The sequence below is a fragment of the Natrix helvetica genome (genome assembly GCF_964273705.1).
Source record: "Natrix helvetica genome assembly, chromosome: 2".
NCBI lineage: Eukaryota > Metazoa > Chordata > Lepidosauria > Squamata > Natricidae > Natrix > Natrix helvetica.
This window is the reverse complement of record NC_138552.1, coordinates 251110212-251133309: the sequence shown is the minus strand read 5'-3', so window position 1 is coordinate 251133309 and position 23098 is coordinate 251110212. Positions and strand designations below refer to the sequence as shown.

General features: G+C 41.0%; 1 protein-coding gene across 4 annotated transcripts in view; it reads right to left on the bottom strand.

Moving 5' to 3' along the window:
* PRKCE (protein kinase C epsilon) overlaps positions 1-23098 on the bottom strand; it is a 370865-nt gene that overhangs the window by 22153 nt on the left and 325614 nt on the right. For all 4 annotated transcript variants that reach the window (XM_081941929.1, XM_081941930.1, XM_081941931.1 and 1 more), the window contains 3 exons: positions 13974-14128; positions 3044-3182; positions 1618-1806 (listed from right to left, as the gene is read on the bottom strand). In XM_081941929.1, the coding sequence (XP_081798055.1) occupies positions 1618-1806; positions 3044-3182; positions 13974-14128 (483 nt within the window). The remainder of the gene's footprint in view (positions 1-1617; positions 1807-3043; positions 3183-13973; positions 14129-23098) is intronic.

Below are 23098 nucleotides of genomic sequence, written 5' to 3'. Positions count from 1 at the left end.
AGTGACAAACTCAGAGTCTTAGCAACTGAGCCACCTTTCAAGCCTTCTTATTGCTTCCATAAATGTCTACAGAGGAGTCTTTCCTCTATCAATAGATCTCCATGCCATTGAGGATCCCCAGAGTGTTCTCTTCCAGAGATCTTCTATAGTTAGCAGAAGGTTCGACATTCTAGCAATTCACTATCTGCATATGGAGGATAGCATGAGGATGGTGAAACAAGCATGCTCATCCCTTTCTCCTCAAAGTGTCAGTGAAATTCACTAAGAAGGGCTCATTTCAAAATGTGGGTGCTATGGGTGCTAATCTTTTCTATCATGCAATTAAAGAATCTAAAGCTGTTTCAAATGGACAGCTTTATTCCACATATTCTTCACCTCCCAATAAGTTCCTCCAAGATTCTTTAGGCTGATTGTATGGCATAGTTTTACTGGAATTTACTAGGGAGACCAGCTAGTTTGCACAAAATATCTCTATGGCAGGGGTGTCCAAACTTGGGAACTTTAAGACTTGTGGACTTCAACTCCCAGAATTCTGGGAGTTGAAGTCCACAAGTCTTAAAGTTCCCAAGTTTGGACACCCCTGCTCTATGGCAATGCTTGGATTGTCTGACTTTTGGTGGGTTCTAAACAGGAAATTCCCGGCTTTATGTTCAAGTAAAAACATCGGGTTTGCAATGGGTTTTTATTTTTTAAATAATAAAACATAATTGGACTTGGACTATCAGGGTATAGACATTCAAAGTCTAAACTCTCAGGAAACTGATATGGTTACATTCCCATCCTCAGTCTGAGTTTCCATTCCACATAAATCCTTTTTTAGCTGCTTTGGGAAGAATTGCCCCTAATAATTTATTGTTCCAAAACAGTTCTCACTAGCTTGCTAGTCTTTCCTTCTTGTGCAAAGTCAGAGTTGTTTTGCCAATGTAAGAAAGAGCATGAGGACAGTTAAATATACATATATGGCTGTTATGATATTTTGTTTTGAGCAAAGTACAGTGTTACCTATTTCAGGGAATTAACTGGGAATTAACTTTTGGTTAGGAACTGATCCATTGAACATAATTTCCTTGTAGAAGTACTCCTTTTATGAAATGCATTGAAACTAACTTCACCCTTATTTTGCCATCATTTTTCATTTTTTCAAGATGAAGAATGGTCTTCGAACACTAACCAATAAATTCTAATTGATTATTTGCCCAGAAACACAGGATCATCTCCCAGAGAAATCATTTGACTTTTGGTGATGGATCAGAATGTCATTTTGTTAAGTATCTTTTGGATTGAGGCCTATCTGTGTGGGACTTGCACTCTCAGTTGCATAATTCTGTCTCTATTTTAGCCAATCGTACAATCTGAGTATTCAACTTGACAAGGCACTTCAGTTTGCTTGGGTTTTTGGTTCTTCCTGAAACATGATTCTCAAGTGCAGGCATGTATACAGATATACAGATGCAAAGAACACAAACATTTTCTCTCTTTCCCACAATAAGTTTAATTCATCCCAGACCCCTGTATACTGACAATGGCACTCTGAACTGTAGTTGAACTCCCAGCGGTGGCTGTTTCTCAAGTGTTCTAGGAAAACTTAAATTTAAAGAGAAAAATAGATAATCTTACAGCTTTCAAAATGCTGACAGCTTCTTTGCTAAGCCATACTGGATATAGCACATCATCATGTAGGATAGACTCAAAGAGGTCATCTTCATTATCAGCTTCAAAGGGAGGTTGTCCAGCCATCATTTCATACATGAGAACCCCCAGTGCCCACCAATCTACAGAAGGACCATATTCTAATTCTTGGAGGATCTGTTAGGAGAAATCAAGAAAAAGAAAGAGAGAAATTAATGGATAAAAATGCACAACATAAACAATTTATATCGACTGCTTTTGAAGAAGAAAGAATTCATAGAAGAGCCACAAAGATGATTAGGGGTCTGGAGGTCAGACTATATTATGGTTGTGGGAACTAGGTATGCCTAGTCTAGTGACGAGAAGGACTAGGCGTGACATGATAGTAGTCTTCCAATACTTGAGGGGCTGTCCTAGAGAAGAGGGGGGTCAATCTATTTCCAAAGCACCTGAGAGCAGGTTAAGAATGTTAAAGAGGGAACTAACCAAGAATTAAAAAGAAATTTCCTGACAATCAGAACAACTAATCAGTGAAACTGCTTGCTTCCAGAAGTTATAGGTGTTTTATCACTGGATGTTTTCAAGAAAAGATTGAACAACCATTTTCCTGGAATGGTATAGGGTCATGCTTAACCAGGGGTTTGGGCTTAAAGATCTCCAGGGTCCCTTCCAACTCTGTTTTTCTATGATTATATGGAATTATTTTTTAAAGCCAGTTTCAATGAAACACACTTGGACTTTAAATTATAATCTATAAATTCTTTGAAAAAGTTTCAGTGTGGCACAATTTCTGCCCATTGTTTATCAGTAAGAATGCTATTCTACCCATCCAGTATAATACACTAAACCTAGTGTCTATCAATGAAGCTGAATGAAAGTAGATTTACACAAGAAAAGAAAATGCAGTTCTTCACTTAGGATACTGTTAACTTACAGAAGTTCCTATCAGGTGACATGATTAAATCTGATGATGGACATCACTTAATTCTACTGCAAAGGAAGCTAGCAAAAAAGATTGAAAAGTCACTGATTCTTATGGATCTTCAGAGGTAGACGCCTGCTGTTAAACTCCTATCACAGTTGTAAACTTTACTGTTGTTGGCTGTAATATGAAAAAAATACTAGAAGAAATAGGCCTTCATTCTGCTCCAACAGAGTTTTTCCTGGTTTTCCTCTGTTTTATGTGTTTCACAATATGGAATTATTTTCTGAATGGTACTGGAAAATTTGTATGGCAAGCACATATTAATCCCATTTTTTACCAAGTTCGTATTGTGATGTACTACAGTCATCAGCATCCTCAATCCTAAATATTATTACATAGAAAGAATTTGGTTTCAGTTTTTCATGGAGGGATAAGTAAATTAGCATCATAAAAATAGAGTTCTATACACTTCAATGCATACTATTATACCTCTGGAGCTATGTAGTCTGGTGTTCCACAAAAGGTAGTAGTTGTTACTCCATTCAAGATTCCTTCCTTGCACATTCCAAAGTCAGCCAGTTTGCAATGACCTTCTGCATCCAAAAGAATATTGTCCAGTTTCAGGTCCCTTGAATAAGAAACAATCAAGACGTTCTTAGCAATAAATAAAAAGTGTGTGTGTGTGTGTGTGTGTGTGTGTGTGTGTGAATGTATTCCCTGTGAAGAGAAACAGGTACCTTTTCCATATTCTAATAGAGAGATACAAGTGTTAAATAGAGAATGTGGAGTACTCTCAAACTATATCCTACTTCATAGTATTTTAAGATATCCTCCCAAGAAAAAGTGTGGTTTTTCCACCTCTTCTGCAAGCAAAGTGTCTTTTTCTCTAATTTGCCTGAGTATTTATTTATAGGTGGAAAATGTCCGGACCAAACGTAATTTGCAATGTTGCATTTTCCCCCTTACCAGAGGGAGCTCCCTTGTGGAGTACTGTGAATCCATTACAATGGTAACTCCATGGCGCTGAGACGTTTTACAGCAATACACTAGAAGTCATTTGAAGGCACAATAGGTTGTATTGTAACAGAACACACATCCCAAGAAGTGTCTTACCCCCCAAAGTATTTGTTTCCAGAGAGTAAGTCATCTGTATACCAAATTTGGATGAAATTGCTCGAGGCATTTTAGAGTTATGCTGGAAAACACACACACACACACACACACACACACACACACACACACACACACAGACACACACTTTTCTTCTTGGGTTAGAAAATCAACAGTTGATGTCCTGGGAAAGTTGGAATCAAATAACAGAACTGCCTATGAAAAAAGGGAACCTACTTATCACTATTGTAATCCCATAATGTGCACACACAAACACACATAACACAGACCCACAAACTAATTTCATAAGAAAATTGAGGATTTTTAAAACACTTTGGAGTCAGAATTTTATGAGCTAAAAGCTTCATGAAATCTGCTCAAAGGACCATCCAGATATTCTGTTAACTACAAAAATATAGCACACTTTTATCAAATTGTGTGTTTCAAGGAGACCCTAAGAAAACAGCTGCTAACACAGTTGCTACATAGTATAAAGTTAAACAGATTTCTGTTTCTATTTGTGTACAGTTCTTTACATAATTTAAATAAAACAGTGAATGCAGCAGATACCAAATTATGAATAACCTTTCAGTACTTTGTAAAACCTCCAAACATTTCCTGTAGCACAATGAGAATTTTTCTATTCTTGCTTATCATTACCTTTACCTTTACCTTTATTTCGATTTTTATACCGCCCCCTCTCCCCAAAGGGACTCGGGGCGGTGTACAGTCAAATGAAATAGATAAAATAGACTACAAACATGCAAACATAAAAACATAGAAGAGGAGGCAATACAACACTGTACAGGTAAAGCAGATAAAAACAGTATATAAACAATCTTAAAAAATACCCAATTAAAATTACCCAATTAAAATATATCTGCCAAGAGGTATGATGAGGTTATGAATGGTCCAGGCCGGCTAAACGGAACAGGTGAGTCTTCAGTTTTCGTCGAAAGGAGAGAAAGTCGGTGGTGGTTCTGATATCGGGGGGGAGGTCATTCCAGAGGGTTGGGCCCATCACAGAGAAGGCTCTACTCCTAGGTGTCGCCCGTTGGCACTGCCTAGTGGACGGCACCCGGAGGAGCCCCTCCCTGTGAGAGCGAATCGGTCGCAGGGAAGTGTGTGTGTGGTAGGATGCGATCCCGCAAGTACCTAGGTCCTGAGCCATGGAGCGCTTTAAAGATGGTTCTCCCCCTCTTCCTTGCAAAATTCTTCTAGTCAGAAATAGTCTTAGGTCTCCTTGCATCCATTGCATATTTGAGGTCTCAGTGACATTGAAATCAGGGGCCATTCCAAAACATTTTTTCCTTTCCTGCAACTATTTTAAGGTTGAAATAATTTTTAGTTTTAATTTCTTCACTGGATTAAGAGATTAACTTCAAGGAGAAGCTGATATTCTTCCCTTCCCTTCCCTCACATAATATTTTCTCTGCTACTGGCTGCCATGCACCCCCCAAATATAGTAGAAGCATCTTCATGCTTAATTAGCAAGGTACTCTTTCTTAAAATTTCACCTTTCACTCTCTCAATGTTTCTTGTGTAGTTGTGATCAAACAGTTCAAATTTTGTTTCACCTGCCCCAAATACTTTGTCAACAATGTTTCAATGTGATCAGTTTTCATTTGCATATCATTTCCCTTAATTTGGTTGCTGTATACCAGGGGTGTCATACTCGATTTCATTGAGGGCCGCATCAGGGTTGTGTTTGACCTCAGGGGGCCAGGATGGATGGACCAGCTCAACATCACTTGTGTTGGGGGCACCTGTGATGGCCCAAGTGCTTTCCCAGAGAAAATGGGCTCCCAAGCTCCATTTTCAGCTGTGATGGCCTTCTGCAACCCTCTGCCAGCAAAAAGAGAGCTCAGGAAGGTCGCCTGCAGCCCTCCCGACCTCTGTTTTCACTGGCAGAAGCATCGTGGGCCAGTCCTTTACTGTTTCTTGGGCAGCCCCATGGGCCAGATCTAAGCACCCCATAGGCGGGATCTAAGCACCTTGTGGGACAGATCTAAGCACCCCATGGGTCAGATCTGGCCCCCAGGCCTCGAGTTTGACACACCTGCTGTATACTGATGACAAATATCAGCCTTTAAATCTGTATCCACAAAAGCGCATAAAGCTGGTCGCTTAGAAGAAAGTAAAAGGTTTTTCAAACATTTTAAACTTGGAAATCAAAAGAGATAGGTTAAAAAAGCAAAAGCAAATTCTGTTCAGTGAATAATTCCAAATGATACTAAACAAAAGTGAAAATACCAAATATTTATCAATCACTTGAAGTGGTTGAGGCAACTTCTATGTAGGTGCTATAATGTTTCTATTTTTCTTCTTTCTGTCTTTTATAGACTATATTCTCGTTTTTAACAGTCTACTTCTCCATTGAAATTTTAGTGGGTTTAAATAAGGATAAGGTGAATTTATCCAATGATAACTTTATCTTTGAAAAGCATCTTGCTGTTTTATTAGCTAAAAAGGTATCTGACCATAAGCTGTCTTGCTGTAATTATAAAGCAAATAAAATAAAAGAAATGAATAGAGGCAGTGAGGTGTAAGTTAATTTACTGTTGTGCAAGAAAAACAAAAAACCCTTAATCCTTTGCAGTAAAACAGCTTATTTTTTTATTTGAAGAATGGCACATGCTATGGAACAATGAGATAGAACGCTTAAAATGTAAGATTAGACAGGTCTTCAGAGACCATATTTATTTATAGACATTATTGCTGAGTTTACATTCAACCCAGTTGTAAAGTTTAATTTAACTTATCAGACATACCACTGCTGGTCCAGTGCTTAGTCGGATATTTTCAGAAAAATGCCTATTGAATGTATCTTGTAAATAAAACAAATACAAGTGTTGAAAAATAACATACCTACTAATTGGGTTTCATGAGCAAAATTATCTCAGGTTACACTTTCTAGCTTGCCACTCTCTAGGAGGATATCAAAGATCACTGTGGTTGGGGATGACAGGAATTGAAACCCAGCACACAGTGGTGGGATTCAACCAGTATAACAACCGGTTTGCTGAGCGCGCTCCACCCACACACAGTGTGTTTGAAAATAGCCCTTCTACTGCAGCCCCAGTGAGTAAAACAGCTGAGGTGCGGAAATCCACTCTGCTGCACCTATCAGCTGGGCTTCAAACAAAGGAAACATGGGACAGACTAATGCAGGGACAGGTGGGTGGGGCCAACTGATCACCGGAACTACCGATTCACCTGAACCGGTCCAAAACGGCTGAATCCCACCCCTGCCAACACATTTTGAAAACATTCAATTAGTGGAGGTGGCATTACATAAACCAGAGTGTCCAGGAATGTTGAACTAGGCTGATTCTACTCTAATTTTTAATGAAAAAATAATGAAAACAAAGCATACAAACTTTCCCAAGTTTCATGTTGATATTCTGTTACATGGAAGCATACTAGCATCTTGTGGGTTACTATATAGTAGTGGTCAATGTGTCAAATAGAATCTATTCAACATGACCTTCTGAAACTGCCTTTGGGGAAATGCAGCAAAATATTATTTAGTTTCTTTTCAGAAGGATGAACCAGTAGAATACTATTGGTTAAGAACTAAGAAATCCAGCCAAACTTAACAGAATTACATTCTCCTTGTCTAGTTCCCAGCACAGATCCATCAAGGTGACTAAAGCTGACTCCTTCATATAACTGGATGCAAATCAAGATTGAAATGAATCAGGATTCCTCTTGATTAATGATCAGTTATCAAGATAAACTGCTAACACTCTAAACAGGCTCCTTGATAAAGACCTCATCAGGGTTCATCAGAAAAAAGGTAAAGAAATTAGACAGAAATAGATAGATGATAGATAGGCAGACAGACAGACAAATAAATATATAACAAAGTGAGCCACTTTGAAGTTAAGGGAGAACCTTGACTCATTACTAAAACACAGGTTGCATTGGACGGATCTTGACTTTGAAAGTACCCTTTACTTCATATGGAGATGTGAAAGCATTCCAGACCTCCTTTTATCAAATGAATTTAACTGAGTTTGCATTGTAAAATTTTAAAACATTTCTAATAAAGAATGCCAATTTTTAAATAAGATTACATATGGATGTCAATCTGAAAATTCATGAAAGAGAAGGTATTTAAGATATCTTTTTCTTGCGTGAAATAGATACTTTTTGCCCAAGTACCCCATTATCCTAGGAAAATACAGTTAGAAACCAAAATTCCTGTTATAGTGAAACACTACAGGTAGTCTTTTACTTACAACAGTTCATTTAGGGACTGTCCAAAATTACAAAAACGTTTTTCAGAGTTACAACCTTTGCAAAATCCCATGATCATGTGATCAAAATTCAGATGCTTGGCAAGTGGTTCATACTTATGACCGTGGCAGTGTTCCAGGGTCATGTGATCACATTTTTACAACCTTCCAACAAGCCAAGTCAATGGGGAAGCCAGATTCACTTAACAACTGGGTTACTAACTTATCAAGTGCAGCAGAGGTGGGTTGCTGCCGGTTCGGCTGGGATCTGTAGTAGCGGTGGCGGGAGGAACCATCCACCTACCTGGACGCTTCTGCACATGTGCAGAAGCATCGCATGCACATACATGAGTGCACATGGGAGCATGCCCGAATCTCTAGTAAAAAATTGGCAACCCACTTCTGAACTGCAGTGATTCACTTAACAACTGTGGCAAGAAAGATATCAGACCTGGAAGCCATCTTTTACATCCTTGTAAAATGGGACCTAACTCACTTAACAAATATCTCACTTAATACTACAAATGTTGGGCTCAGTTGTGGTCATACGTCCAGGACTACCCTTATGATGTTATTATTCTTCCCTTGTCTTTGGTCCAGGTTGCATGTTGGTAAAAACCCAAACTCACAAAGTAGTGACGGATTAAGTTACCAAAAGTATATTGTTCCCATCATACTATCCCAGGCTAAAAAAGGAAGAAAAATCTCTCAGCTGTGCTCTCCAGAGTATCCTCAAAAGGAAGAAACAGTTAGTTCAATAGTATTTCCTCCCCCAACAAATTTCTGCTACTGAAGGAGGGACTTAAAGAGATTTTTTTTGCAATGAAAAGTCTTTGCATGGGTAAATAGAAGTGACTGTTATGTAAGAACTGTTATTTGTATTATTTATAGAACAACTTATCAACTATATTGTACCATAATGAACTGTTGACATAAGTACTACTGGGATGAAGCTTTTAATTTCCAGTAGTAAAGTTCAGCCTTCTTTGCTTTGTCTATGTGCATATTTTTGAAAAAATAAAATCTGTGTTTTCAGAGTTCTTAGCATTTCCAGTAAGGCTGCTCGTTTTTCTATCTAATAGATCTCTACTTTATAAAAATGTTTTTCATACAGAAGTATTTGGGGGGGGGGGGGAATGACTGAATGAGTGTGTCACTCAGACAGAATTGCATCAACTCCTTCTGATAAATTCTTTGCTTAGGGCCTGGTCTTGTTATATGATCTAAATTTGATCTGACAACTACTAATAAAGTGGCCGACATTCTCTATGCTCTCAGTTTGGCCACCTGTTCATTGGACCTGGCCACCTCCTGATTACGAAAGCAGTCAGGGAGTTGAGACGGTTGGATCAATACTATGATGTTGGCCTCTTTGATAGACAGGGTGCTACCTTCTCCCTTGAAGGAGACAGCATTGTAGCCTCTCTTGGACCCAACATTCTTTGTTTACTGCAATCACATCTCCAACCTTCCCATTTTAGGGAATGTTGTCAAGAAGGCTGTCTGCCTGTAGTTGGTGAAAACTCTGGAAGAAGTGGATTATCTAGACCCCTTAAGAATATTTAGGTTGCTTTCATTCTTGTCAGGAAAAGGCACTTCAAATTTTTGCAGAAAAAAAACCCAAATCCATACAGTCATTCCTTTTGGGTCCTTGTGAGGAAAAAAAAGAACAGTTTTAGGTTGTTCTGACCTCACTTGTGCTGCTGCCTGAACTATTAGTGGAGTTTTGTTTTGGTTTCTTAAGAAAGAGAAAACATTTATAACCCTCTTTTCTCTCACAGCGATGATGGGTATGTTTATTCCAAGGGGAAGATCTCGCAACTAGTCCTCTATTCACCTAATCACTGCTAGTGGATTACCAATAAAGTGTCTGAATTTGAAGCCAATACAAGTGTTTAACTGTACAAGATTAAAATTGGTCCAAAGCATCTGGATGAAATGGTTGTAGCAGAGTAAACATTTAAATTCCTGATGATAAAAAAAATATCAGTGTAGAAATAGTATTTTAGTTCAAAATTTTAAACAGCAACTACTAGGTATGATGGAGAAATGCAATTGCTTCTTCTGTTCTCTTGATATCAAACTACTCCACAAGCTGTCTTCATTATTCTCCAGAGAAGCCTTAGAAGGCAGCTCTGTGTATATAGAACAAAATAAGACCTATGTGCTTCTGTCCCTCTCTGTATATAAAAGCATATATTTTTGAGCTCAGCCAGGGAATACAGGCTCATTTTTAGTTTCTTGTTAAGTAAATATAACAACCAAATAAACTAAAATAATTGACGTTTAAACAGAAGATAAATACTGCTTCCCAACTTCCTCTTCGTAGAATTAGTGTTATCAGGCAGAAAGCACTGGTCCCCTTCCTACAAACTCTACAGGAAAACGACTGCCCTCTCAGGAATGTAAACTTGGCATGCCTCTTGGTTGCCTTCTTTGGTTTCTCCTTTTCCCTTTTAACAAAAGGCCCACCCTATTCTTCCCATGTTAATGTCAAGCCTCTGTTTACATGATGATCTGTTTACATGATGCAGATGACTATTAAGGGAGAGCTCTTACGATGGCACAAATGCCATCTCCAATAGCCTTTCCAATTGGAGGTACAAGGGGAAGATAATTAGGAATGGGCCAAATTTTTGGAACTTAGAAGAATCTTCTTCAAATGCCATCCCAACCAGAAACTCACTAGGCTAATTCAGATGGAGTTACACAGCCTTGTTCTGTTGACCCTGACCTCCAGGCATGTGCGTATCAAGAACTGGGCTATGGTGACTGCAACTTGAAAAATAGTTGCCATTTGTATACCCTACAATATGCCAAGTGTCACTTCATCCACATTAAAAATTTTATGTGTGTGTGTCAGCTATTATTTCAGGGATAACAGTAGCACAAAAAATTTTGGGAGAAAGGGGCAGATTTGCTGTAGTTATGTTCTTTCAAAAAATAATAATCATATCTGCTGATGTGCTTGGAATTCAAGGAAATGAAACAATGGCTTCCTTCTTTGCTATTTGTTATGGGCCCTTCTCACAGTCATCCACCTCCTGTTTGTACCATTGTAATGCATTCTACATTAGGCTGCCCTTGAAGATTATCTGAAAGCTTCAGTTGGCTCAAAATGTACATGATTTTGTGTCAGTCCAAAGAGAGTGTCATCTCTTTTGAAGGAGTTGCACTTGTTGCTGATTTGCTTCCAGATGTTGACTTTAAAATGCTACATGGTTTGAGGGCAGTTTACTTGATGGGCCACATCTCCCCAATTATACCTACTGGTAATTCCTCACTTTAACGGACATCATTCAGCTTAAACAGATATTCTTCCTCCTGTAAAGTTCATTAAAATCAGAGGCTTTATTGTTATAAAGGGTAATACAATACTGAAGTTCTCAACTAGTCCTTTTTTTTGGCCAATCCACTGGTTTTTCATCATATGAAGAAAAAGGCATGAAGACACAAACCACTCTTGGTTTCTTTCCATTGGAGAAGAAAATGTTCATGGAAATTTCCATATTGCATGACACTGATCTTTCTTTCAGGAGGAGAATGCAATCTTTGGCACTCCAGATGTCACTGAACTACAACTATTAGTAACAGCAGAGACCAGCAATCTCTGCATTTACACAGGCAATGCAGAGAAGAGGAACTTTGTTTGGCAGCTATCTATCTGTTTCTTAAAATCGCTTTTAATTATAGACATGGCAATTTTGAAAGATAGGAGCAGATCCAATTTTCAGCAACTTTGTTAAAAGCAACATCTTCTTTCTGAACTAGCACTAAATTAAAAATAAGTCACCACATCGTGACACATTCAAGGCTATTTTTTTAAAAAAAGATTTGACTGTAAATAATTTGTGTTTAGAACACAATACAAGATATAGGCAGTAACAGCACTCCCACTTGCTCTTTACTGATTGGTTCCATGTCTCTGAGATTCCATGACTTCATCCCTGTTCTATTTATTTTCAGCTCAGCTATGTTATATGTCACACTGCTAAGAAACTAGTTTGTGCCTTGAAATATGGTGGTCCAGCAGGCATAGCAGTTGTTTCCATTTGAGGAAATCCTAGTTTTATATCACTGCCTAGTTCTTTGGCTACAACCATGGTGGCAAATCTTTCAAAGGGAATGGTGGCTTGGCAGCTTTTCAGCCCTACCTCCTCATTATGACCTATTGAGACATTTTTGTGGTCATACATATGAACACACAAGAAGTGAGTGTGTACCTTCATGTGCAGGTAATTTATTGTAGTCCCCTTTTATATGATGTGGAGTTAAGGGGGATTGTTGCTGTAAGATTTTTGGCAATTTGAGAGAAAGTAGGCACTTTTGCTTTTGGTTCTCAGCATATTTGAGTATGTGGTGTAAACATAAATACATATTGTCTCCAAGTTGTTTCAGAGGGATTGGGGAAATGAAAGTACCAACAGCATAGAAATCAAAATGTCCAAAGTAAGTACAGAATCAGAAGATTACTAGAATTTTTTATGTACCAGGGTAAGATTTTTTCTTTTTTTAATAAAGTTTTTTTATTTTTTCATTTTCATAACAAATAACCACATGTATACTATTATAAAACCAACATATTGTTAAATGTTTACATCAATTCGTCTTACCATCAACTCCCAAAAACGATTATTGGCTCTCCTGCTCTCCATATTTCCCCGTCCTCTCTCCTTCTCCTCTCTCCCCTTTCCACTCCTTCTTTCTCTCCTCCTCTTCCCTTTCACCGCCCTATCTCCTATCCCTCTCTTCTTCCCTTACCTCTCTCCTCTACTTCGAATTCTTCATCTCATTTACTTGGTGTATTTCAGATTTTTTTTCTGAAAAGAACTGAGGGGTGAAGAGGGGAAATGAAATGAAATTTTAACATCCTTATTAAAATCTCTCTCTTCCTATCTTTCTTTTTCTCTGGAATATAGTGTGCATTATGTGTGACTTGTTTTGCTCTTAAAATATTGTAGTAAATTTTAAATTGCTCATCTCTCTTTCAGAGGAATAAATGGACTGCTGTCCATGCCACTAAATTCCCAGTAAACTGAGGTTCAGACTGGCAGGATCTGGATAGGAAAAACAACCAATTCTTAATCCACTATCCTGTCCAGTACATATTCCTATGTGCTTCGAAACATGTATTATTTTTCTGCTTCATTTTTACTGGTAATTGGCAATGATACATCAGCAGCAACCTCCCCTGTGAATAGTGCTTTGTGACTGCCCTCTTCAAGTACTTCATGAAAGAGAAGTGATCCCACAGCCAACTTCCCTTAACTGCAGTTTCTTCTCTATATGCCTGCCAAATTTTATCTGAAGTCATGAAAAACTGCCAGTTTCTTTTCTTTGTTTTTGTTTTAAAGGGAAAAGAAGGAGAGGAAGAGTGAAACGACAAGATAAAGGCCTTAATAACATAGAGAGATAGTAGGTGAAAATGTATTAAGAAGTTCCTTGTTTCTAATAATAAATATTTATCTCTAAGTGTATTCTTCATGGCATAACGAAAAGTTAGCATTTCAGATTTTGTTATTGTTCAGCCAGATGCCAATCAGGGGCTGCAGGCAACAAATTCAAGTTGTCTCCAAAGAGGTTCTTCCTGTTAGCAGCTGAGCCTTCACCCTCACCATCAAGACTTCATGTACAAAGCCTCATCAAATGATTATCCCATCTCAGACTGGAGACAATTAAGACAAACAAACCCAGGAAGTGGCAGGGAGTTCCGAAATGAAAGGAAATCCATGGCAGAAGAAGAAAACTGAAGAGATTGCCCTGATCCGCAACCAAAGTCAACGATGGGTCACAGCGTGCCAAGTTTTTAAAATAAGCGTTGCTTGTTTTATAATACAAAACTGGCACCCACAGCTGGCAAGGCCTGCAGAGACGATTCAAATGCTAACATTCAGAATGATAAACAGTCTTCTCCCCACCTCAAAAAGAGTAAGAAAAAAAAGTTCTGTGTTAGCAAGCAGAAACTAACAGCCAATGCGGTTGCTAAGAGACCCTGGACTTTAGCCAACACCAATGAAACAAACAGCTTTAATAATTCTTTTTTTTTTCAACCTCTGAAAGAAAAGTACCTGTAGATGACGCCATGTTGATGTAGAAACATGAGTGCCGATGTGACTTCTGCTGCATAGAAGCGGGAGCGAGGCTCGTCAAATTTGCGTGAACGTTGAATCTGAAACATTAGGTCTCCTCCATTGACATATTCCATGACGAAAAATAGGCGGTCCTAAAATTCACAAAAAATAGAGCCATTTCATTTTTTTCCCGGGTTTCACAAAGATGCTACTGTACATTCATGCCACATCAGAAAATTAGTTCTCTATCCAAAAATGGAAGAAACAGCCAACTACAGCTGTCTGAACAAGAGGAGCAAATGCTTCTAAATGAACTATGGATACTTCAGCTAATGCAGAATGGCTTAAAAATATATATAGTTTTGTTTTTCAAATGAATACTTTTATTTTTTATTTTTAAAAGAAAAATATAATAGATGCATGAAAATATTTTGCTTAAGTGCAGCATTTCCTTCCATCACGTCAAACCAATTTATGTGATATTCTACTTCACATTTTATTTTAATTATAGCTTTTAGCATTATGAAATAACTCAAAGCCTCATTTTGACTGTGCCAATAAAATTTTGAATAGGAAGAAAATATAAAAGAAAAGAAAAAGACTGCTCTTAGACAATCATGGGTCAATGGATGGCACTGAATTTTATAAAGCCACAGTCTGTCATTTGACAAAGATATTTCCCTGGTTCTCTAAAAAGTGGTGCCTTTTGTGGCTTATGGACCACAGGTTATCAGCTTAAACTGGAATCAGCCAAACTTAATTATGGTGGAGTTTGAGGTGTATATCCTGTGATAAATTAATCACTGCTAAAAGGTATAGGTTCCCTCACACAAATGTGCTAGTCGTTCCTGACTCTAGGGGGCGGTGCTCATCCCTGTTTCCAAGCCGAAGAGACAGTGCTGTCCAAAGATGTCTCCGTATTCATGTGGTCGGCATGACTAAATGCCAAAGGCGCACGGAATGCTGTTACCTTCCCACCAAAGGTGGTCCCTATTTTTCTACTTGCATTTTTACATGCCTTCGAACTGCTAGGTTGGCAGAAGCTGGGATGAGTAATGGGAATTCACTCTGTAATGTGACCCTAGGCATTCGAACCACTGAACTGCCGACCTTTCTGATTGACAAGCTCAGTGTCTTAGCCACTGAGCCACTGCTAGTTCCGTATTATTCAAAGGTCAATAGAAGATAATAGAATAATTGGAAAAGGACAGAAAAGGGAAACTGTTGCAAGAAGAATAAAGTTTAGGTCAAATTCCTATATTTTAAAAAGACAAATGGGGTATATTTGATTCAGAAAACTGTTTGAGACAATGCATTCACACATTACAATTTTATGTATATAAATAGAACAAATATTCTTTGGAATTGAGAGGGCACAACAAATTTGAATAAGGTAAATATTAGGAATGTGGAATCTGGGCTCCCACAGATGTTGCTAAATCACAGCTGCCAGTAACCCCAATCAAGTTGCCCAATGGCTGGAGATACTAGTTCAGGATCATCTAAAGGACATTGATTCCTTATTCTGTATTAGATCTAATGCTTAAAAAAGCAATTCTCTGCTATACCATGACAGAAACTTTCACCTACTGATATTTCTACAACTGCAGTTTTTAATTTTAGTTCAGTTAGTTAGTTTTCACAGACATTTTCAGTGCATGTTTGTTATTGAATAATAAGATTAGGATGTTCAAAGTATACAATTATTTTAAAAGCTTGTTTTGCTTTGATTTTTTGTAACACCTCTCCAAGTCCTATTAAGAAGCATTCAGTGTTCTGTATGGTTTCTCTCCGGTTGGTGGCATGCAGGGGTGGGTTCCTGCCAGTTCTAACTTCTTCTATTGAAAAATCTAAAATCTACAGTGCCGTTTAGAACCCGTTCCAGTTCCCTCCCCCTGCCCGTCCGCACATCATCAAAATGAAGAGCGAGAGGAGGAATTCTGGGAGTTGAAGTCTACAAGTCTTAAAGCTGTCAAGTTTGAACATCCCTGGTTTTTTTTTCTAAAGAGTTAGGGCTGCAAGAGTCTTGTAACTTGACAGCTTTAAGACTTGCGTACTTCAGTGCCAGAGTTCCTGAGCCAACATGACTGGAGGAGGAATTCTGGGAGTTGAAGTCCACAAGTCTTAAAGCTGTCAAATTTGAACATCCCTGGGTTTTTTTTTCTAAAGGGTTAGGGGTGCAAGGGTCTTGTAACTTGACAGCTTTAAGACTTGCGTGCTTCAAATGCCAGAGTTTCTGAGCCAACATTTTGGTTGCTAAGCAAGAGTGTTGTTAAGTGCGTTTCACCACATTTTACAAGTTGCCCAAGCCCACCCAGTCACATGACTGCCAAGCGGTCACATGGCTGGTAAGCCACTCCCACATGGTCACATGGCTGGCAAGCCACTCCTACAAAGCAGGCCACACCTACAGAAGATGTTCTAGAAATTTTTGAAACCCACCACTGGTGGCATGCAAATAGCTTAATATGCTCTGTTTATGCAACATAATGATAACACAAGTCAGCACTGAGCTAAAACAGAACCAATAGAAACTGGATTGTGGTAAGAATATTGAGCTTTATGCTGGTCACTCAAGACCAATAAATTTGCCAAGAGGAAAGGCCTAGCTTAGAGTCAGTTATGAAGGCACTCAATAACTCTTCAAAGTCAAAACACTGAAGAGCCAGAGGGATAACTATATAGGGAAATAGTTTGAGTTTTAGAGCCTCAATCTTGCAGGGGTTTTTACTTCAGTATGTAAGATGGAATTGTTCTGTTTTTCACATATCTCCTCCACCCCCGCCCCCCAGATTTTTCCAGATCAATGCTTTCAGATGATTGGCTAAAGTTTAAACAAATGAGCTGGATGTCCTTTGAGGGTAAAATAATTCTTTATTAGGAATATATAAGGGCTTTTGCATCTACTGAATTGGATGTGTTGCAATATCAGGGGAGATTACTGAGAAGGATGGCTGGACTAGGGAAACAAAGAACTGTCTGTGTACAGTTCATTCTTAATCATCAAGTCATTTTTGTAACAAGATTTCTTCTCTAAAATTTGGCTGACTTTGCCCTTCCACAGAACCCGTATGTTAGATATTAACACAAGCTACCGTGGTTTCCACTCCAGTCCTCTATTCAGGCAGGAACAGAGGTTTAATCTGATTGGTTGAGAGGTCTGACAGCTCCCTATAAAAAGAGAGCTGTCAGACCTAACTGCTGCTGGATTGTACATACTGGACTGTTGTAATAAAGAGCTGTTATTGTGTTCAACCTGAGTCTACCTTCTCATTGCCCTATCTAACATTGGTGACGAGGGTGGGATCGAGAGGCAGATAAGGCAAAGAACGAACAATGAGTCAATCCAGCAAGTGAATCCAGCCCGGAGCATCGGTGCGGCATCGAGCAACCATTTTGAGCAGTAAACTCGAATTGCCTCAAATGAAAATGGCTATGCACGCCCCGCCAACTCCATAGGACCCAGTGACCGACTGGGAATCCTACATGCTGAGGTTCGAATGCTTCCTCGAGGCAAACGACCTCATGGGGATTCCAGACTCCTGCAAGAAAAACCTCTTCCTGGGCTATTGCGGCCGAGAGGTCTTCGAAATGGTGAAAGACCTATTGGAGCCAACTCCGATCCAAGCGGTTCCATGGGCAGCGTTGCAACAGACTTTAAAAACACATTACGCACCCAAGCCTTCGAGGTACGTTCGCCGCCACAAATTCAACATGCGGAACCAGAAGGAAGGAGAGTCCATTAACCAGTATGTTGTGGCCCTTTGAAAGGCAGCGACATACTGTGACTTTCGTGACCTGGACAACCAAATCCTAGACCGCCTGATCTGCGGAGTGCAAGACATCAACCTGCAGAGACGTCTGCTAGCAAAATCAAACATGTCTCTGCAGATCGCACTCGACGAAGCCAGGGTGTCCGAGTCGGCCGACAAGTCCATGGAAGCCTTGAAGCACCAGCACAACGTGCCACAAACCACACAGAAACAGGCGCGCGTTCACCACGAGGCCGCAGACCAAGAAACCTCCGACAGCGAAGACGATGACAGCTACCGCATGCGCAGTAGCCGCACAAAGCCGGCATGAAAATTCAACTCGCGCCTGTCACCCTGTGCAAGCTGCGGAGGAGACCATGCCCAGTTTACTTGCCGATTCCGGGACGCAACCTGTTAGCATTGCGACAAAAAGGGGCACATCGCAAAAGAGTGCCGGAGCGAAGTCCCTGCCACCACTTGGCAGCCAAAGTCAAACCGCCAACAGAGGCCCAACCCAGGGGCCTGGCAGAAAAACCAAGGGCGCCCAGACAGAGAACCCAGAGAGAGAACCCAGAGTAACCTATCAAACCACGATAGGGCAAGTCTGCACAAGGCGGCCAAAAAAGCTGAAAGTCCCAGTCCTCATTGAGGATGCTCCCTGCGAGCTTGAAGGCGACACCGGATCGCCCCTCTCGATAATCTCCTGGTCGACCCTGAAGCAAGCCATCCTGAGCCTGAAAAAAACGGCAACTTCACACGCCAGACATCATGCTGCGCGACTACCAGGGGAACCGAGCCCCCATCATGGGCCAAGGCACCTTCCGGGTCCAATTCGAAGCCCTGGGCTTGGAAGTCACCGGGATCAACGCCATAGCAGGTGGCGGCGAGGCGATTTTTAAGGAGTTCGAGGACGTCTTCAGCTCCGGTCTTGGTAAGTATGTGGGGACACCAATTACTTTTAACTTGGACCCCAATGTCTTGCCTATCAGGCTAAAACCCAGGAGAGTGCCTTTCGCTCTCCTCCCTAAAATCAATAGGGAAATTGACAAACTGGTGAGCCAGGGGATCCTAGAACCAGTCGACCATGCTCGCTGGGAGACCCCTATAGTGACCCCGGTCAAGCCGAACGGGTCGGTCCACATCTGCGCGGACTATAAATGCACAATTAATAACGCGCTGCAACAAAGTGCTTACCCTGTGCCCATTGTACAGCACTTACCTACATTCGCTAGGGCCAGGAAAATTGTTTGCTAAATTAGATATGGCGCAGGCATACCAGCAGTTGCCTGTAGATGGCGCCACAGCGGAGGCTCAAACCATTGTGATGCACAGGGGTGCATTCAAATGCAACTGCCTGCAATTCGGAGTTAGTATCGCCCCTGGACTGTTCCAAAGCGTCATGGAACGGCTTTTGCAGGGGATACCAGGAGTCGTCCCCTATTTCAACGACATTTTGGTATCAGCTGCAAACGAGGCACAACTTTTAAAAAGATTTAGGGCTGTTTTGACCAGAATTCGTGAAAAAGACCTCCGACTTAAAAAAGAAAAATGTAAAATTAATGTGCCCAGGGTAGAATTTCTGGGGTACATGACTGATGGCTCTGGGATCCATCCGACATCCCAAAAAGTTAAAGCAATCCAGGACGCCCCTACACCTCGCAATCAGGCCGAGCTGCAAGCTTTCCTCGGGCTCAACTTCTACAGCGTCTTTCTCAAAGAGAAAGCTACTGTCGCTGAGCCCTTGCATCGCCTCCTGTCTAAAAATGGCAAGTGGTCCTGGGGCCGAGCTGAGGCCGCCGCGTGAAACGCCTGCTCACTGTTGACTCCCTGCTGATCCAGTACAGCCAAACCCTGCCGCTGGTTCCAACATGCGATGCTTCTCCTTTTGGCGTCGGCACTGTCCTCAGCCACCGCATGCCCAATGGCGCAGAAGCCCCCATTGCCTTCTACTCGCGAAACTTGTCTTCCGCTGAACGGAACTATAGCCAACTGGACAGAGAGGCTTTGGCTGCAGTAGCGGGAGTCAAGTGGTTTCACGAGTACCTCTACGGACGCGATTTTGAACTTGTGATGGACCACAAAACTTTGTTGGGGCTACTGGCTGGGGACCAACCCACTCCGGTTTCCTTGTCCCCGCGCATGACCAGGTGGACTGTTTTCCTGGCTGCCTACACCTACAAGCTCATCCACCACCCTGTTTCCACGTTGGGACATGCTGACACTTTAAGCCGCTGTCCCCTACCTGAACTGTTGGCCGACCCCACTCCTGAGACACCGGTCCTTCTTATTGACTGCCTGGACTCTGGACTGTCTCTTCCACTGACGTTGCCCATTTCTCCCCCAAAGACGCTGTTATTAGGCAGGTTCTGAACTGGGGGTGGAGGGGGTGGCCCAAAGGGCCTGTTGGGGCCAATTTTAAATTGTTTTTTGCTAAATGTGATGAGTTGTCGGTTATCAAAGGTTGTTTACTGTGGGGGGACCGGGTGGTTGTTCCAAGCAAACTGCGAAAGGCAGTATTGGAGGCATTACATGTGGGGCACCCTGGTATCGTCAGGATGAAATCCTTGGCTAGGAGCTATGTCTGGTGGCCTAACATGGACAGGGAGATAGAAGAGTGGGTGGCCACCTGCACACCATGTCAGGAATCCAGACCAGTTCGCCCAGAGGCGCCCGCTAAGGAGTGGGAGCACCCTCAAGCACCCTAGTCTAGGGTGCACATTGACTTCGCTGGGCCCATTCATGGCCAAACATTCCTCATAGTTGTGGACGTATATTCAAAATGGTTAGAGGTAGCCCTGATGACCTCTACCATGGCAGAAGCGGTCATCAAGGTGCTACGGAGACTTTTCTCCACACATGGCCTGCCCGACATCTTGGTCTCAGACAATGGGCCCCAATTCACGGCCATACAATTCGAGACCTACTTAGTTAGCCAGGGAATTCGGCATGCCCTAGTCGTGCCATTCCATCAGGCCTCAAATGGACAGGCAGAATGAATGGTGCGATCAGCAAAAGAGGCCCTCGCCAGAATGGGCTTGGGTGATTGGCAAACACAGGTTGATCACTATTTACTAATCCAACACATTACTCCAGCGCCACTATGGGAAGAAGCCCCTCCAAGCTTCTCATGGGTCACCGTCTAAGGTCTAACTTAGACCGGCTACACCCAAACTACTCTGCCACATCGTCCCCAGACTCCGCGAGCAAGATTCGGAATTTTAGCATAGGGGATTCAGTATATGCCCACAACTATGCCGGGGGAACTCTGTGGATTCCTGCTACGGTGATAGGCATCACCGGGCATCACTCTTACTTACTAGAGCTAGAGGATGGTAGAAATTGGAGGAGGCACATTGACCAACTCGGTGGTCGCCTCTCCCACTCCAACCTTAGGGTACCAGACGAAACTCTGAAACCAAACGACCAAGGCCCTACCCAAAAGGAGCAAACATTCACTCCTTTCACAGACAACTCAAACCCGAAATGTCCGGTAGACTTATCTGAGTTTGTTGCAGGCCCACAGCGAGCTCCATGTGAGCAAACCCAAGGAACTCCAGCCGCGGCCTGGTGTAAGTTCCAGCAGGTTCCACAGAGTGGAGCTGGAGAGCAGACAGGTCCGTCCGACCTGCCTGAAGAGTCGGTTCCAAATGAACTGCGCAGGTCTGGTAGAGCAAAACAAAGACCCGCCTACCTCATGGACTATGTAACCAATTGGAACATCCCGACCAAGAGGGGAGGGGTGTTAGATATTAACACAAACTACCGTGGTTTCCACTCCAGTCCTCTGTTCAGGCGGGAACAGAAGTTTAATCTGATTGGTTGAGAGGTCTGACAGCTCCCTATAAAAGGAGAGCTGTCAGACTTAACTGCTGCTGGATTGTACATACTGGACTGTTGTAATAAAGAGCTGTTGTTGCGTTAAACCTGAGCCTGCCTTCTCATTGCCCTATCTAACACCATACTTCTGCCCAATTTTAATTTTTTTCTTCTTAAAGGGTCCCTTCCCTCCTTGCTCTTTTACATTCATTTACTAGTTTCCAACTAATCTAAACAAAACTTTATTTTTGGATTTATCAGAAGCAAGTTGGTTCCTCCATCTCTAAGCTCTTTTTGCCTGTCTTACTTTCTTGATGCCATATGCCACACATCAAATTTGAATAATGTATTACCCTCATGCTGAATGCAGTCAACTTCACATTTAGTAAGATTTACTTCTTTCTATCTGCTGGGGACTGCCAAAATAAAAGTAACTGACAGGCCATTATCCTTATGACAGCCTCAGGTGAGGTTTGTCTAGCAATTTATGTATTTTTAATTGCAGCTTATATTCTACTTTACCATTCCTAAAGTTGATTTCTTATGAAAAGCTAAATTCTTTTCTTATTTATGTTTGGAGGAAAAATCAACTCTTGCAATTAAAAATAAAGAGATGTATGCCTTTAAAAACCTTTTAGACACATTTGCTTTCTTTACATGGAATATATCCTCAGGAAACAAAAAATATATATGTAAATTTCCCAGGACGGTTTTGGGTGTATGGTTCTGGGCAAAACATGCTACTTAATACATAGCTCATGAAGAGTTCATAAGTAAACACACACATCAATGCAGATAATGCTATAATATATAAATGACTGTGAAAAAGACATTGTTAATTGTGCAAGCAAACAGGATCAGAAACGACTGAATAGAAGAAGGAAATTGAATCACAACTATGTTAGCCTTCAACCAGTTATTCCCTCCTCCCAATGCACAATTCTGAACACAATCTTTTGGTATTATCGTAAGCTATAGAAACTTTTAATAAACGAATAAACATGGAAATGACATTCTCTATTTTTGCAAGCCTAGACTTTTGGAGCTTACAGTTATTGGAGTTTACGCACATGTATTTTAGTGTACAAATTCCAAATTGAAGAATGGTCTAAGTGGGTGATTCTTCTCTCCTACCCCACTGAAACATTCTTAATATTGTACAATTATTGGCACAGGGTTGCTGTGAAATCTCTTTGTGATCCTTGATTGTGCTTTGCCTTAAAAAGGATTGCTAAACCTCTCAACTCACTATATAGTCCATTGCTTCTTAAACGCACCAAACTGTCCAGCAGAAGAAAGAAATGATGGTTTTAGTGCCTAGCTCCACCCTTTTATCAGCCCTTTGACAGACTTAATCAAAGGGAGATTTGTGAGTATTCCTACTGTGAGATAAAACAAACCTATTTATGGCAGAATAAATCACTGTATGCATATCTTCAGGAGCAGCTGAGCTACTAGATCTTACCCTGGGAGAATTAACATTTCTCCCACTGTTTCTTTGAATTGTGCCAGAACTAAACATGCACTGCTCCAATGGTTATTGTGGTAGGGCAT